The sequence below is a fragment of the Dromaius novaehollandiae genome, chromosome 1 (genome assembly GCF_036370855.1).
Source record: "Dromaius novaehollandiae isolate bDroNov1 chromosome 1, bDroNov1.hap1, whole genome shotgun sequence".
NCBI lineage: Eukaryota > Metazoa > Chordata > Aves > Casuariiformes > Dromaiidae > Dromaius > Dromaius novaehollandiae.
Window position 1 is genome coordinate 120,575,432 of NC_088098.1, and position 18,255 is coordinate 120,593,686.

Sequence of the window (18,255 nt, forward strand, 5' to 3'; positions counted from 1 at the left end):
CTCTTTCTCCCACAGAGAGTCAGCATTATTCATACATTTGCAACTGTAGCTATTTCAAATATAAATTCAATTATTCATTGAATGTATTTATTAATTTGATCTGGTAAACATATCTTCACTCAATTAGTGCTTCTTATTTTCTTAAGGCAAAGTGCTATAGCAAAAGATTTTGGTTTCTGACTGGTTAACACACAACTCCTGTTTCCTCAGCTAACATTTCCTTTCAAACACTTAGGGATGCTCCAGTGACAAAGAATCAATTTTACTTTTAACTTTTGCCTGTCATTTCAATTAGACAACATGCCAGAGATTTTCATTACACAAGGGGAAAAAAGGGGAGCTTTGTCAGCAAAGAGAAGGTTAAACAATTGAAATAAGAAATATTTGAAAGTAATGACACCTTGTAACATATTGGTCTTTGCATGTGCCAGTATAAAACACTTTCTGCTGCTTTATCCCAAAAGCAGTAACATACTTGCTCAAGGGCTTTTTTTCAACTGTTTTTTTATTCATCTTATAGATGATGGGTTAATTTTTCTTCTCTCTTTAGCTCATTGTCTAAGAAGCACAGACAGGGCCAAGACTCTAAAAAGCCAGCAAGGGCCGCATAGAATAAAATGAAATCAAAGGCTCTTCTTAGCATGCAGTCAATCTGCTTCACAGAACCAGATAAGGGCAAAAGATACTGAGGAACAGCCACTCCAAGTAGGATCATTTTTCTTGATGCAACTTCAGCTCTATTGATGTATATTGCTTTAAATGCTTTGAAACAGTGTGCTACCTCCTGGTATTTCTGACTCCTTTAGAGAACAATTAGATAGATGAGGTGCACAAATTCAGAACCCTCAGGCTGATTTTTGTTTGTTTGCTGTTTTTTAACCCAGGCTGGAAAAACTTCAGAAGGATCCTTTAGAAGAAAAGTATGTTTGTAACAGTTTTCCAGGCAATCAGGGAGTTAAGGTAATGGGCAGCTGTATCCAGCTGTGAACTGGAAGATGATTGGCTTTCTTATCCCACCTAGAACTGCATCTATGTAATCTCTGAGATAAGACAGCTGCACTGAAAATCTCTATCTCCTGGTTCTCTGCAAGTTGTGAGGAAACTTGGAGGTCAGCAGAGAAGGCCATATAAAGACTTTAATGACAAGAATGAAAAGCAAGATACACTTTAGATTTATGGTCTGTATAGTGAAGTAAGAGAGGATACAGGATGGCTACGTCATATCATGTGTCTCAGCTTGAAAATTAAAAAAACTATTTTAGCTAGAGTGATATGTATATTTTCACTATGAATTTGGGTGTAAAATATGACCATAGAATCATCTAAAAACAGGACTGGAAAGACACTGAGAGTCGACCAAAGTTTATCCTCCTTCTCCAAGCCATGTTCAACTATGTCAGCACAATTTCAGATATATGTTTCTCCAGCTTGATCTTAAAGACCTGTAATAAATGGAGATTCTGCAACTCCTTAGGCTGCACAGCCTATTCCAACGCTTAACTAATCTTACCATTAGAAAGCTTTCTTAAAGTCTAACTTGAGCATTTCATGCTGCAGTTTAAACCCATATCTTCTTTTCCACTCTGCTAGAAACGTGGAAAATAGATTACTACTTTCATCTTTGCACCAATCTTTAATCTGCATGAAGAGTTCTCTCTCCTTTTCCCACTCCAGTGCCCTTAACTTTTTCAGACTTAACAACAACGCTTTCTACTTTTCCTAGAAATCATGTTTTCTCTAACAGTTTCTCTAATAATATCTGTTGCTATCCTTCGGACTGCCTACAATGGGTCCACAGTGTTCCTGAATGCAATTTCCAAACCTGTATTGAATAATCCCAGAGTGTGGCGTTTGTTTTTTTTTTTACAATAGGATTATAAACTAATTTATATTCATCTTGGGATAAACAATAACCCCAAATCCTCTTCTTAAGAATCTAGGCAATTTTTCTCTACCCTGTATCCGAGCAGCCCATTATTCATAGTATTCGTCTCCTTGCACTTATCCATACTAAATTTTATCTGACTTTTTCCGGACTACTTTTTCAGTTTGTTGGGATCACTCTGAATTCTAGTTCTGTCCCCAATGTAACTGAAATCCTTACCTTGTGTCTGCTGCAAATTTAATAGGCACACTCATGCTTTCATTTTCCAGACCACTAATGAAAACACTGAGCAAAAGTGGACTTAAGAGAGATACCTACACTTCTCCTTCCCACCCACAACAATGAACTACTAGTTTCATAGCCTCCCACAGAGTAGCTATCAGTTTTGTATTTATCCTGAACTGTCTCAGTGAAATGATGCTTGATGAACTAGTTCTCTTTCAATAAGCATGTTCCCGATAGGCTTATCTACACTGCTAAGTAGGAGAGAGCCAGGAAGTATATTGAACTCTCTGCCCCAGATGGTGCACATTGCTTTTTAGTTTAATTTCCAATTTAGTTTTGAACTATTCTAAATAACTCTTTGCAAAGCAAACCTGCTTTAGAGCAGCTTGTACTAAGCAGTATGGACATGAGTCAGCTAATTTTAGGAGAGCCAGCTCCCTGCCTTTCCACCTGTGCAGTTCTCCAGGTAGCCCATGTAGTCAAGAAGGTCAGGAACAACCCAGGTAAACAGCCTGCTCCTCCATTTGGAACAACCCACAGGAGCCAGAGAGTCCATCAGTCTTCCAGGGCTCATGATGAAGGAAGCAGCGTGTGGGGTCATAGGCAGATTACCATGGGAAGTCAGACCAGCAGACTATCAGCTGGGCTGCCAGCTGGCCCTCCTGGCTCCTTTGCTGTCCCCAAGTCATCAGGCTTTTACATAGCATTTGAGTAAAATCACAGATTGTGCAACCCCATCTAGTCTCTTATACCATACAGAAGGGAATGTGATGAATCCACATCTGCTGAAATACACTGAAACCAACGCCAACGACTTAACTCCTAGACTATATTGATATACCTACACATGAAACGAGGTTGTGAGACAAGACCAGAGTTTTATGAAAAAATCAATACCAAATGGGTTTTAGTAAAGCTTTATGGGGAGACCTTTTAAAAATTATATCAAACAGCACATCAGCAGCACCAAATTTATATCCTTCACTTAAAACTTCTCTTAGAGATCTGTACCATGACAAAAAGAAGAAAAGCAAAAATGTAAAGTTGACAAAGCAATTAAAAGAATGAATCTGCTACATTTTGGAGCCAGTAATAAAGCTGTGAAATATCTATGAAAAAGCTATAAAGAGTACAATTGTGGCATATTAAAAAGGACATATTTTAAATACCATTCAAAATAAGTTTTTCAAATAACAAAAAAGACTATAAAATAGTTCTGTGCTATATAAAGAACAAGAATTCATAAACATAAATATCCTCATGCTGTAAAAATTACTGTATAAGCAAAGTGATAAATACTATCTGTAGTACTGAATCAATGAACATAGATTTTAAACTCTCAGCCTTACAGATTCTGCTGACTCTAAAGAGCCTTCCATTCAATGGTAACTTTATTGGCTTAGCCCACTTCTAATAGTTACCTTTTCCACTCTTCTGAGAGACTTTCAGCATACCTTTAATCACTGAAGTCTCTACAATGCAACAAAAACCCAGTTCCTACTTACAATTATAAGCTTTCGCACCATTTTCCATGAGTTTCATTCAAGTCTTTAAAAGTGGAGAGAGATTGGGGACCAGAGAATGTGATGCAAAGCCTCCTTACATTGAGCAAAAATTTGGGCAGATCCTGTGCAAAACCAAGACAAAACTTGAGTCTGTCTGAAAAAACTGCTTGGAAAATATCTGGATGCTGGAAATTGATGTCCGCTAATTCTGGTTGTTTAAAGATTAGATATCTAGTTCAAGACAACTGCATACACTGTCTCCAGAGTGAACAGAGAGAAGAGACACTTTTGGAAGAAGATACATCTGGCTTCTCTCAGATAGACTAGGTATATCTCTCTGAGATGGCTGAAGTCAGCTGAGGTGAATCCCACCTTCAGCGTACAAGCTGGAGAGAGAGTGAAAAGATGATTTTCTTCTTCACAGGGCAACCACCAGAGTGTACTGCGTATGCTTTTGATAGGATATCAATAATAAGTGGCAGTGAATGTCCTTCTGGTGTTTTGTGGGATAAGATCTCATTGAGATTATGAAGACATGGTGGGATAGCTCTCATGGTAAGTGTGCTGCAATGCAGCGATACAGGCTGTTCAGGAAAGATGGTTAGGAAGATGGGAAGGACAGGTTACACTGTAAGTAAAGGAGTGGCTTGAATGCATGGAGCTTTGCCCTAGGGCATGAGACAAACCAGTAGAGAGCTTGTGGGTAAGGATCAGAGGACAGACCAACACTGGTGATGTTGAAACACGTGTCTGATATGACCTCCTGATCAAGAAGAGGAGGCAGATGAAGTCTTTAGGGAGCTAGAGAAAGCATCACAAGCACAAGCTTTGGTACTCATGCATAACTTTACCACACTGATATCTGCTGGAACAGCAATATGGCTGGGCACAAGAATCATAGGAGATTTCTGGAAAGTATTGAAGACAATTCTCTGACTATGGGAGATGCTCTGTTGGACCTGATACTCACAAACAAGGAAGAACAGGCTGAAGATGTGAAGGTCAAGGATAGCCTTGGCTGTGGCAACCATGAGACTGTGGAGTTTAAGATCCTGAGGGAAGTGAGCGAGACAAACAGCAGAATTACAACCCTGGACTTCTGAAGAGCAGTTTTTGGCTTGTTCAGGGACCTATGTGGCAGGATTCCATGGGAAACTGCCCTAGAAGGAAAAGCAGTCCAGAAGGGCTGGCTAATCTCCAACAGCATCCTCAGAGTACAAGAATGGTCTGCTGCAACATATGGAAAGTTGAACAAGCACAGCAGAAGGCATTAACAGGTGAACACGGAGCTCCTCACTGAGCTCAAACACCAAAAGGAAACACACAGAAAGTGGAAGCAGGGACAGGCTACTTGGGAGGAATACGAAGACATTGCCCACACTTGTAGAAATGGAGTTAGGAAAACCAAAGCTCAGCTGGAGTTGAAACTAGCAAGGGAGGTAAAGGGCAATAAGAAAGGTTTCTGTAAGTACTCTTGCATCAAAACAAAGGCTAAGGGGAGTGGGGGCCCATTGGTCAATAAGGCAGGTGACTTAGTGACAAGGAACATGGAGAAGGCTGAGATACTCAGTATCTTTTTTTGCCTCAGTTTTCACTGGTAAGGTTTGTCCTCAGGCTTCCCAGGTTCCTAAGCCTCCTAGCAGAGTATGTGGGAATGAATCTGTACTCACGGATGAGGAAGACTCAGGGAGCACCTAAGAATGATTTAATTAGATATACACAAATCCATAGGACCAGATGGGATGCATATGATTGTGCTGAAGATGCTGGCTGATGTCATTGCGAGGATGATTTCTGTCATCTTTTAAAGGCCATGGCAATGGGGAAGGTTTCTGATAACTAGAAAAAGGCAAACACCACACCCATCTTCAAGAAAGGCAAGGAGGAGGATCCAGATAACTACAGGCTGGTCAGCCTAGTTTCAGACTCTGAAAAGATTATGGAGCAAATCCTATTAGAAATCATTTTAACCATATGAAGGAGAGGAAGGAACAGCCAATATGGATTTATCAAGAGCAAACCATGCCTGACCAACCTGATTGCTTTCTATGAGGCGATGACTGGTGCTGTGGACAAGGGTAGACCAGTGGATATTGTATACCTTGGTTTTAGCGAGGTCTTTGACCTGGTCTCCCATAGTCTCCCTACCAAGGTATGGGCTGAATAAGTGGATAAACATGGAAACTTGGCCAGAATGCAAGGCTCAGAGAGTTGTGTTTAGTGGTGCAAATTTCAGCTGAGACTAGTAACAAGTGGCATCTCTCAGGGATCATTATTGGGACCAATACTATTTAATGTCTTCATTAATGACCTGGCGGAGAGGACAGAGGGCACTCTCAGTGAGTCTGTGGATGGCCCCAAATTGTGGGGAGCAGTTAATACACTAGAGGGCAGGGCTGCTGTTCAGAAGGACCTGGACAAGCTGGAGAAAAGGGCTGATTGAAATCTCATGAAGTTCAAAAAGAGCAAATATAAAGTTCTACATGTGGGATGGAATAACCCACATACCACTAGAGGCTGAGAGTCAGCTGTCTAGGAAGCAGCTCTCCAGAAAAGCAGCTCTGTATTAGCAGCACGGCACTAGCAAGAGTGTTTCCAGAAGGTCCAGGGAGGTGATCTTTATCCTCTATTCTGCACTTCTGAGACCACACCTGGAGTACTGTGTCCAGTTTTGAGCTCCCCAGTACAAGAGAGAGAGTGACATACTGGAGCGAGCCCAGCACAGGGCTATCAGGATGGTCAGAAGGCTGAAGCAAGGACACAATGCAAGGAGAGGCTGAGAGAGCTGAATCTGTCAGCCTTAAGGAGAGAATGCTCAGGAGAAACTTTTTATTGCCATGTATATACATTTGATGAGACAGTACAGAGAAGGTGGAGCTAAGCTTTTCTCAGAGGTCCACAGTGAAAAGAGGCAATAGGCACAAGTTGCAACACAGGAAATTCTGATTAGATACTAGAAAAAACAATTTTACCACGATACCATGATCAAACATTGGAACTAGGGACCAGAGAGGCTGTGGGATCTCCCTCCTTGGAGTTGCTCAAGACTGAACTAGACATGGCCATGAGCAACCTGATGTGATCAGACTTGCTTCGAGCAGGTGATTGGTCTAGATAACTTCTGTAAGTACCTTCCAACCTGTATGATTCTATGAAAGTTTAAAAATGGAAAACTATCTAGTCAAAATATGCCTACAACAATTGAAACCAAACACTGGTATAGCTAATGTGCACCTCACAGAGAAAAACAAACGTGTTAGAATATCATCAAGATTTTTCCTTAGTTAGACAGGGGGAAAGACTCCAATAAAATTCCTAAGACATTTTAAGCCACTGGCAGAATTGTATGTCTTTCACATCTCAACACTTTCTATGCACATTTGCCCAAATGAGTTCTGCTTTTAGCTTTCACTATCAGGAAATCAGAGAGCGATAGCGAGGTCATCTTATTCCACATCTTAATATGAGTGGAATGAAGACAAGAACCAACTGACAATATCCTGAAAAGGAAAATCACTGAGGAAAGTGTTCTCCATTTATTATCCTTATATAGTGCAGGTTTACTCACATGACTCCTTTCTATTAATCTCCAGTCATTACATAGAGAAAGCAGATGACTGATACACAGTTTAATGACCTGCTTCATCAGAAACAGCAGGATAAGCTGTTTTAATGTTTGCTCCTGTCAGGGAATGACTGGCTGACCAATGGATCACTGCTTGTTTAACACTTCCTGCTCTGCCTGCAAATACTCCAACAACAACTGCACTTTTCTAATCAAGAAAGCAAAACAGATTTTAACGTGTATTGCTGACTGAGTGACACCATCCTGTTCACTGACACTTGAATGATGTAGTTGCTCTACCTTTCCTCATGTCTGAACCTCTCACTGTGCTTTCCCTACTAGTTCTAATGCTTTCTCAGCCCTTCATGTGGCAGGAAATCCTGCTTCTTAACCTTCATTCTCATACCTTCAGGACACACTGTGTTTTTTTCTGTGTTGCTTTTTACCTGTCCTCAGATTACAGTTTCCAGATTGGCAAACCATTGGATGCTTGGTGTCATAGTGACCTATTCCAGGCACTTACATAGTATACTTACCTGAACGCAACAAGAAGTTCCTTTTCAGGAATCATCTAAACCTCATATTCTACAGCCCTTTTAAAAGTCCTGGCAATATACATTTACAACCTAAGGCAGATGGTGCTGGAGCATCTGCCAAAGAAGGCAGCTCCCCCGAGCGCCAGGTAGGAGCTAAACTACTCTACCATCTTTAGCAGGAGTCAAACCATGAGTAGATACAGCCCCACTGGTCCCTGGAAAAACCTATGTTGCTGGGATGGGAAGTTCACGCTGTAGCAGCTAGCGCTGCCCATTGCCTTCATCAGGCCTGAGCAGAGTGACTGTAGCAAGTGTCCTGTAGGCATGTCCTATATCAGGTTTGTGTTGATGAACAGCACATATATGATAAGTACACCCAGAGGGAAGCAACTTGTGGACCATCATGGGCAGCCATGAGGAGCTGGGTCATGCACGGAGTTGGACATGGATGTAGGAAGAAGTGGGGTCATGTACAGTGGGAAAGTGGGTTATGAGTTGGCTCAGAGGATGATTTTTTTAACTTCAATTATGGTATGTTTTCTTTTATTTATTTGAAGAAGGACCAATTAAGTTCACTCTTTTTTCAGACCAAGATTGGAAAGAGAAATTTCAACTAGTACTTTGGACTAGCTGACAGGTAGTCAGCTTTTCAGTGAATGTGTCAGTACCCACATTTCTGTATTTTTTTCTGTATTTGCAGAATAAAAAAGAGAAAGTTCTGCACATAACATAGGCACCGCAATTAAACATTATGGCAATGGATCCTCGCCCTCTATCTTGCTTAGAGAATATATGTCAGTGGAGAACCATTTGTCTTTTTTCACACGTTAATCATATTTGCATATTTGCATTTTGCTTGAAATATCTCAGCCAGATACTGTCCTTGGGAACTGAAGCAGTTAAGCCAGAAATGACAGTATCCTTCTGTCCAGGATCAGAAGTTTTCCCAGATTCTGCCTTTGCAAAGCAAACAGAACTGTGCAACAAGCAGCAAATCTTCATCTCAGAATATCTCAGGTTCATAGGAAGGTTGTGCTTTGTAGTAAAAATGTGTACAACATGAACGACAGAGTTAATTTGTCTTCCTGTTGATGACTTACTACACTTTTAAATACCATAACAGTGTCCTCATAAAAAGGAACTCTGCCTTGTTCGCTTAAGAGCATTGTCTAAAATGCACTGTATTGAATTCTTCTCAGTATACACATACTGCTTGTAAAATGCAATCTGCAAAGAAAATAGCCACCAATAAGTTTACCTTCACCACTCTCCTTTTCTCTTTCTTCTCACTGATGTTTAAAAACTCAGTTTTATTCTTAATTGTTAAATGGCAGATTTTTAGCAAAATTATTTTGCAACAAGGGCTTTGAGTGTAGGAAGTTTGAAGTCTTTTCAGGAAGTTTATATGGCTCCATACCTCCAACCAGTTACAACTTATGGTGGCAGAAGAATTGATAAAGACAGAGCTTTTCTATTTATTCCCCTTCCCCTCCCTAATTTAAAACCATTTTCTCTGCCAACTGCTTGCCTGTGCCAACAGTGAATCATACAAGAACTTGCCTGAGATATGCAGAATGTATCTGCACAGGAGTATTATCATTCAAGCACTTCTGCGACAGATTTCTTTCACCGCAAAACTAGCTCTGAATAAAATAACTTTCTATTTAATCATTCTTTTATGGATAAAAGATAGCAATGCATTTTGTTAGAAAAAAAGTACTGGGGTTCCTATGTTGACATGGTCCTGCAGTCTTGCACTTATCTAGAGATACCCAACCTAGCTTCTGGAAACTGATAAATTAGTGTGGTCACTGTTTTGCTCAAGACACAAAACGGATACAGAAGACATGTTCTGTAAGCTATAATTAATATTGATCTGCAAAAGACTATGGAGAAGTGGTACAGAGCCTGTCCTCATGGAGCTATACATGCATATATACATATGTATATATGTATATATGTATACATGTGTATATGTATATGTACACATACACACACACACCACACATAAACCCCCTTCATGAACACAGGTAACAACAGAATAAATATATATGTATACATTAACAATTCATAGAAAACACGATCACTCCAAGTGCTTCTGCCTTGGGCTAAGGTATATGGTGATATCTTCACCTCATGCTACAATGAATTTCACAAAAATATAGCAGTCAAATTCAGCACAGACCAACACCAGCAAACAAGTAATTGCTTGTCTATCACAATAGTTATTTTTTTACAAGGAACTCTAAAATGTACCTATGCAATAAGCAGCCACGAAAAGATAGTTTTGTGTATGAAAGAGCAGCATATTAGTGAGAAACTTGTGTAACAGTGGATGTTTATTTTCCTGCTGATATAAACACACAAAAAATGTTTATAGGAAAGAAGCCTGGAGAGGAAATACTGCAGCTTTGTGCATGATAAGTAAATAGAAAGAGCCAGCAGCACCACCTGGTGTTCCTTCCAAACCCCCAGAGAAGCACTTTGTCCCCACTTTCTCCGGAGAACTGCACTGCTCACCAAAGCCATAACTGCAAGGTTTAGTTCTGTTGAATTCAAACTTCTTAGGAAATAATAAACCCACTGTGTTCCATAGGAATATATGGTCCATGATGAAAAATCTCCATCCAGTTTATATTTAAAGAGTATTGTCAAGATATTTTGCTTTGCATGGCTACGATTATTAAATTGAAACAGGAGTCACAGTCCCAAAGCATAAAAGAAGCAAAGAGCTCCAACCCCCAGTTTCAGATGTGACTAATAAATTCTGCTTAGAGCAGGATGTATCAGTTTGGGCTTAGGTATCAGTGGACACATGGCTTTTGTCCCGTCCCCCCTTAAGTATGTGCAGAATTAGCTCATTTGCTACAACAGTGGGTTAGGTGAGTCTGTCTGCTTTTGAAACAGTCTGAGGTTTGTTTGGAAATCTCCCTATCAACCTCCTCCTATTTCTGGAACAATATTTTCCTTGCATATTAAACTAAGATTGCATTTTGCAACTTGAGATCCTACCTTTGATGGGAAGCCCTATTTAAAAACTAAATCAAACCTTGGGATAAAAAAAAATAAAACCATTTTCATTGTATATTAGAAAAATATGCATTGGCATTTAAAAAGAACAGTTGGCCCTTGTGTTTAAAAATAGCTTTCTAGAAATAGATTTCTTCACAGCTCAGAGAGAAGGATATCTAATGTTCAATTCAATTTTTCTCTTGTCACATTCTCAGCAAGTCATAGCATGTAGACCTAGAGTGGGCAAATGCTCTTGGCACAAATGTGCTTCTTCACAAGCAAATAGGCCTGTTCATAAGTCATTTTGCTTCTTCACATATGAATATTCATATGTGAATGTTAGATCAAAACACAAGTTAGATTCAGCAAACAGATGCAGGAATACCTGCTTCCAGCTACAACAGAGCTGTAGAGAGCTTGCAACTGGTCCTGTAAAAGGCAGCTGTGCAAATTCTTAACAACCGCGACTTTAGAGACACTCACTCTGGATTGTGGGTTTTGAAATGATTTATAAGCCAGCACTCTGCAATAGGTTTTAAGTACTGTAGAAGTTTGATAGGTGGGAAGAAAAGAAAAGAAACCTCAGCCAACCCCTTAGTCCCAGAATCCCCCTTTAAATGGCAAGAAACACAGGGAGAGCATTAAGCATTAGGCATCTGCAAATACACAGTTTGAGTTTTGAGAACCAATGCTGTCCTTCTGCAGTTGTGTTGTAGGACTTACTGTGGGATATGGGTGCGAGCAGAACACAGTATATTTCCGGATGATGCCATTTAACTTAAGAGGAGGGAGCCAGGACACAAAGACAGTGGAGGCTGAAGCCGCAGCTGCTTTAACACCAGCGGGAGGACCTGGAACTGGAAAAGCAACATGGGTAACGGTTAAAGTGGACTAAAGAAGATGCCTCGTCATCCTAGTGCAATGGAGGAACAAAAAAGAAAAGACAAGCCTGCTGCTGTGGTAACCCAGGCCTCTTTGGAACAAGACAGAAAACCTGCATTAGGAGGAATGAGATCTTTTGGAGAGGGTCTGGAGGGCTGTGCTCCCATCTGCAGCAGGAGAAAGGCTCCACTTCAGAAGGTCCCAAAGTAGCTATGACTGACTGAATGGTGCTCCCCAGTTAAACTTTCATGAAAAATCACCCACAGCCTGTGTGCATGAAAATATGTCAGCTGTGGCCAGTGAAAATAGTCAAACAATAAATTATAAATGTTAGACTGATTTTGAAGATGTAACATGAGCCAAATGGTAATTCTCTGTATAAATAATATGCATTCAAACAGTTTAATGAACATACACAGTACAGCTGTGAATTTCATGAACTGGAGAGCAAATGAGCTGTAGCCCCATGCAATTAGCACTGCCTGATGTGACCCAGGTATTCCTAGTAGTGTGATGTGTGAGGAGACATATGGCTGCACAGTCTCCTTCCCCCCAGCCTTGCCCTCAACAGCTCAGAGCTGTATCTGGCACTGCAGTATATGAACACATATTTATTTCTCTAATTACAGTAGCTATTTATATAAGCTATCAAAAACTGTCACAGAAAAAGAGAGAAAAAAAAATCTTTAAAACCACATGGAAAAAAACTTAAGCCAGGAAATGCTAAAATCTTGGTACATGAACTTAGCTGTATTTCTTCATGCACTTGCACCTTGAGAAAGACTTTAATTACATGAGCATATGTTATTTTTCAGACACACATTATACTGTATAATGTTGTCCAACTTTGGAGGTGGTTTTTTTACTAACATGAAAAAATTCCTGCATGCTAGATTATCCACAAAGTATCTCAAACACTTAAGCTTGTTCTTAGACAGAAAAGCATGGGCTAATTTCAGCATTAGACTATGCTTGTTTAAAGTTTCCTGAAGAACCAAATTTTGTCAACAGCAAAAATCTTCAGAGATAGGGTAATTTAAAAACACATAAATAAAAATATTTGAAAGTTATTTGCAATATTGTACATGGAGAATATTTCTGTTATATTATTACAGTCTCCATAGATATGCTGTATTAAAAATGACTATGGTATTAAAGGCAAAATGAAATATTTTGATGGATTCTGTTCTGTGCAGAACTTTTGGTTCATGAGGAATTTCGTGTTTTTTTCTAATTTCAAGGAAAAACCATCAAAAATGTTAGAATTTCCAGTAAAATGATAGTTCCAGTGCTTTTGCAGCTCTCTTAACTTCCACAGAAAACTTTCATTGCTTAATACATACAGACAAACCCTTGTCCAGCAAACTGATCTTCATAGATGGATCCTTAATCTTAGTTCTACCTCATTTAAATAGGTAGATATTATGGTGGTACAAGAATCGGCCTATAAAGAGAAGCCAGACAGTCTGGGACCTAAACTTGCTTAGCTTTATAGCTAACTACTTCAGACGGAAAAAGCATCTATGGAGAACTTCAATTTTGCATCTGTACAGATAGTACTGGAAGATGTAAGAAAACTGATAGATAAGCATCACTAAGTGCAACATTTTTGAATACACATTTTCTATTTATAGTGTGTTGAGAAAGCTAATAAGGCATCAAGTGAGAGTGTCATGATTATAATTGCACGCAAACCCCGCCCCTTGCTGCAAAGCAGCTAATTCAGTTAGCAAGTGCTATCCAGTGAAGAGTAAATATTGATGCTTGATAGCATTCAGCTTGTTATTTATATCCAACTCATTAGAAACACTATTTGTTACTGCCGCTGAACAGTGAAAGCTAGCTCTCCAGGGTAATTACTTAACTGACAGGAGGATTCCTTTACAGTTTTCTGGAAATCACTGCAAATAGATGTATGAGGTTAAAGTAATTTATTGTTAAATTAGGGTGTTCTCTATAGGGGCAGATTCTGAGGGTAACTGGTCATGGCTGTCAACTGTTGAGGGATTAACTCAGAATTCATCTAGTGTTTTCCAGTCAATGGACATATGTGGAAAATCTTACTTGTCATTGGACTGCTGTATTTCTGTCCAGTATATAGACCAGCAGAGAGAGGGACTAAAATGGAAGTCAAGAAGTCATCTAGTCAAATTTCTGAATATTTTTTAATCCAGGGACCCCATGACGTTTTCGGTGGGGGGAGGCAAAATTAGGCAACATCTTTTGCAGTGCTACCAAAATGATTCTTAATGTCCATTTACTGCTTTTCTTTTTGCTACATTGCCTTTGTTTACTGGGTTGCATATGTGGAAATGAATGTGTGTGAGGAAGTATTTACATTTTCTTGGCAAGAATTATGCACTGTCATCTGATGTCAGACCACCACTGTCCTATGTCCAGAGGGTAAATACATTGGCTCAAATTCATTCCCTGGACCAAGACAAGATTATTCTAACTTATCTCAGTATTAACTGGAACATTTATTGCTAAACATGGGTTCCTCGAATATTCTTAAGAAGTTTGGGGGGGGGACAGACAAGGCAATGTGGTGCCTGCCTTATCTTGGCAAGGAAAGATCTCAGTCTGACCATGCTGGCACAAGATAGCTACAAAATATACGTATCTTCCACTGTCATCACATTCTGTAGCCTTACAAGCTTCAGTTATTACATGACACCAATATCACAAGAACTGTATTGTCTTGCTGAATTCTCCAGGCATTTTACTTAGAACACTGATTACTACAGATCTTCATAAAGACAAATAAACATGCACTATTTCATAGAGTCTTTTTTTCCATGATCATCAGTGCTACGACAATGGTAAGAAGCTTGAGGAAAACCAAGGCTGAACACAGAGAAGCTGAGAACTGCTTCTAGTAGTCTTTGGGACTTTCTAGGGATCAGATTCGGCAAATTTAAGATCAAAGATGGCCTCATTCTCCAGCTAGCAAGGCTTTAAAGGATACAGAAATAGCATGCTGCTTTCATGTAGAGGAGAACACTTTGTATTCTTGACACTGTAAATGAAATGCTAACATGGAGAAGGCACTGATATGACTAGTCTGGGAAATGGCATTTAGAAGTGCGGGATCGTGGGGAGGAGCTCTATGAACTTCCTTGTTTCCTTTTTCATAAGCAGCGAGATTATCACCATTTTTCTTCACAGCACTGAACAGTAGGGAGGCAAATGCACTGAGTGTTGTACATTTAAAAGCAGTATCACCTATACATCAGAAAACAGAACCCTGCTCCACAACAGGTTTTCAATTCTGCACTGTACAAGACTATTCTATTGACAGGTACATTTATGAAAAACAACAGAAAATAAACCCCTGACCATTGCCAGTGATGCCTTTGTTCATGTAAATGTCCCATCTGCAATTTAGACCTATGCTAGCCATAATACATTTACAGGAAGTGTCCACCCATAATTCACATCAAGCTGGCCTCCTGTTAATTAGATAATTTCTACCAAATCCTGCCACGTTCACGTGGGGAACATTTTTTCTTCGGAATCTTCTCCACTTATTTGAAAAGGTAAAATTGGAGATCCATGACAAATAAAATGTTTTAAGGGTCACCAAGGGCAATTTGCCAACATAGCATCCAGGTTTAAGCCATACAAATCTTTCAGGACAGAAATGAACTACACAGCCATTCTTACCACTTGAAAGAGCCCAAGCAGAGCTCTACTCCAAACCTTACTGAACACACTCTTGGTTGAATTTATGCTCATTGGTTTTAGAATAAACATAAAGCTTGGTCAGATGGTATCTGTATATCTATCCTTCCCATGCCAATCACCAGGAAGCTTGGAGTCCAGGGAGAGAAAAGAGAGGAGGAAAACCTTTCTGGATTCAGGCACAGTCTTACAATGAGGCTGGGAAAGGGGGTTAGTGTTCCTGCTTCCTCCCTCCAGCTAGTCCCCTCCTGTTTCCTTGCTGCAGCTTTCCCCATGCTCTGAAAGCCTAAGGAGAGCTGGAAAATCAGCATGGCTGCGCTGAGTAGGAGAAGTCTTCTTCTGTGATATACGAACAGCATTTTGTGTGTAAGAACGGATTTTCTAAGAAGAATCTAAAATGAGAGAGAAATACAATTTCCTGCATCATATGAGCCCCAGAAATCTCTGCCAGTTGCTAAGTAAAAGCAGCCACACCAGGCCAAATCGCTGAGAGATAGAAAGCTTTCCCTGAAAGCAGGGCCCAAGCAGCTGCATCCTCAGCTAGTCAGTTCTGCCGAAGACCAGGGGCGCTGCCACCAGCCAAGGTGCTGGGTAGTGTGTCTGGCTTGTGAGGGGAGCAGATTCATTGTCTCAATTACAGTTTTATAATATCGCATTTCCAGCACAGAAACAGAGGGGGAATACATAAACCCCAATTGCTACCAAGTGATGCAGCTTTTGAAATTGTACTTGGAACCCAGCAAGCAAGAGAATTTGAAGAATGATTTTAATTTGTAATGATTACTAAAATGAGTCCTCAGGTAAAGAAGAGAATCAGCTTATAAGAAACTCTATGTAAAGTGGAAAGGATAGGGGACAAAAAACACAATGAATTCTTAAAACTGAATGTTCCTGCTTCACTTATCTTTCTGCCAAAGGGACCATTGAGAGGAGCAGTTTCTTTTTCTGAAGGCTCATTGAAAAAAAAAAGGCTAAGTTAAAACCCTAAATGTGATCACTTTGAAAGGAAAATTCATTTTCTATTATTTGCTAGCACTGCTCCTCTTTCCTAAGCTGAACAGCAGTGGTGTCTGACCTCTGGTGTCTAAAATCAGTATTAAACATTACAAGAAATTGAAGTATCAGCTCATTTCATCCAGGAAGATTGCTTTACTCCATGGGATGCTGTTTTCTTTTGTCACATTGGAGACAAAAGTTTTGCTTACTTCAGGCCTGCTAAAGAAATTTTGGGCTGATGTCTCTGAGCTGAACACCAACAGGGACATGACAGGACACCATCTGCCTTTCAACGGTGATAATAGAACACGCTGCACCATTGATTTTGCAAAGAAAAGTTTCTGCTAATGCAAAAGAAATGAAAAAAAGAAGAAATCAATGGCATGGTACGGTCCCATAGTAATAATGATGTGGAGGGCTTGGCAGCCATTTAAAAATATCTCAGATTTTATAACGGGAGAGAGGAATACCTAGCATCATAATTTTAACTAGTGAAGCTCTGGGAGCAGGATATGAGGTATCCAGATCAAAGCTCTGTTAAGATTGTAAGTATTTGTATTCCACTTGCTGGGAGGGTATTCAAACTAACTTTATAGCAGGATCTTTTAGCTGCACTGAAACTAGGTGTACTGAATTATCTTCTGTAGGACCCTCTTTTCCTTATAAGATTACAGAAGAAATGTCTCTTCTTTCTGAGGAATGAGACACCTTTTAGATGCATACAGTTTGGCAATGTGAATACCCTTTTCCAGTCTAATGTCTATTGCCTTCAGATTTAGACCTGGGACTTTGGTTTGGGCTTATTTTTAACTGCAGCCCTTTATGTATTCCACTCCAAACCTTTAATGCCCTTAATAAAAAGTTGTGAAGCTGGTTTGAAACATGAAATCATTGTATTTTCTGGAAATAGCTTTCAGTTTAGTTTTCTGGACAAAAGATTTAATCAGTGGGACTACTGCAAGGCATCACAAAACGTCTGGAAAAGTTAGTTGCACTGTCTCAGGGTGAGTTATTGCTGAACTGCTCTGTGGCTTCATTGCCAGGAAGATTAAAGATGACAGATGAGCCTTTGCACAGCAGCCAAACACAGTCAGAGCCTATGTGTTTCCTAGATGTCAGGGCCTGTCTGGTCTCAGAAACAGGGAGAGCAGAAGAGCCACCAAGAATTAGGGAGAAGCAAATGAGGCAGAAGTAGGTTGGGGCGGGGGGGGGGGAGATTTGGGGCTTTCAGTATTTCAGAACGGATGCAAGTTGGAGAAAGGCCGGAGGAAATGTGAGTGTACATGTGGTAGGGGTAGGGAGCAACGAACACAGTAACCCCTCAAATAGGAAACAGTGTTAGCAGCAAGTGATCCATTGATCTCCCTGTCCAGTGGCAGCAGGGTAGATGAAAACACCCAGCCCACTTGGCAGCAAAGAAGACTGCATTATGGTGGATCCTTAAACACTGGTACACATTACCTAGGGAGGCTACAGAGTCCCCATCCCTGGATGTTTTGGAGAAAAAGTTAGCAAACATCAGCCGACAATGGCCTAGACATATCTGATTCCCTTTAGATCAGGAAGATAGGTTTGGTCAGGTGTCAGCACTCTTTCAGGAGCAGTACACGGGTATTTTGCTGTCCCTAGTGAGAGACAGATGTACTGCTGGCATGGCTTCTACCATCTGATCAATCCCAAAACTGAAGGAACCTCACACAGAGACAAGATGTCATCTGCATCCAGGCAAGTTTCATTAGCTTATGGCTCCCTTGAAGTTTTTGACTGAGGAGGAACCTGGACATGACATTCCCAAATAGCCCTCATGACTTCTTTGGCATGCATGCCATTAGGCACTGACCCTGGGGGTCAGGGGAAATCTCTGCAGCTCGGCTTTTGGAGGATTTCTCGGAGTGCATTGCTGATTGTTCCTGGTGATTCGGCACTGGCTGCATGCTGTGCAAAGGCTTAGACCAGCAAACACAT

At 40.3% G+C, this 18,255-nt stretch overlaps 1 protein-coding gene across 1 annotated transcript in view; it reads right to left on the minus strand.

Moving 5' to 3' along the window:
- The window catches only part of DSCAM (DS cell adhesion molecule), a 389,570-nt gene that overhangs the window by 65,855 nt on the left and 305,460 nt on the right, over nucleotides 1-18,255 (minus strand). Inside the window, exon 18 of the mRNA XM_064525230.1 lies at nucleotides 11,452-11,585. Coding sequence (XP_064381300.1) covers nucleotides 11,452-11,585 — 134 coding nt within the window. The remainder of the gene's footprint in view (nucleotides 1-11,451; nucleotides 11,586-18,255) is intronic.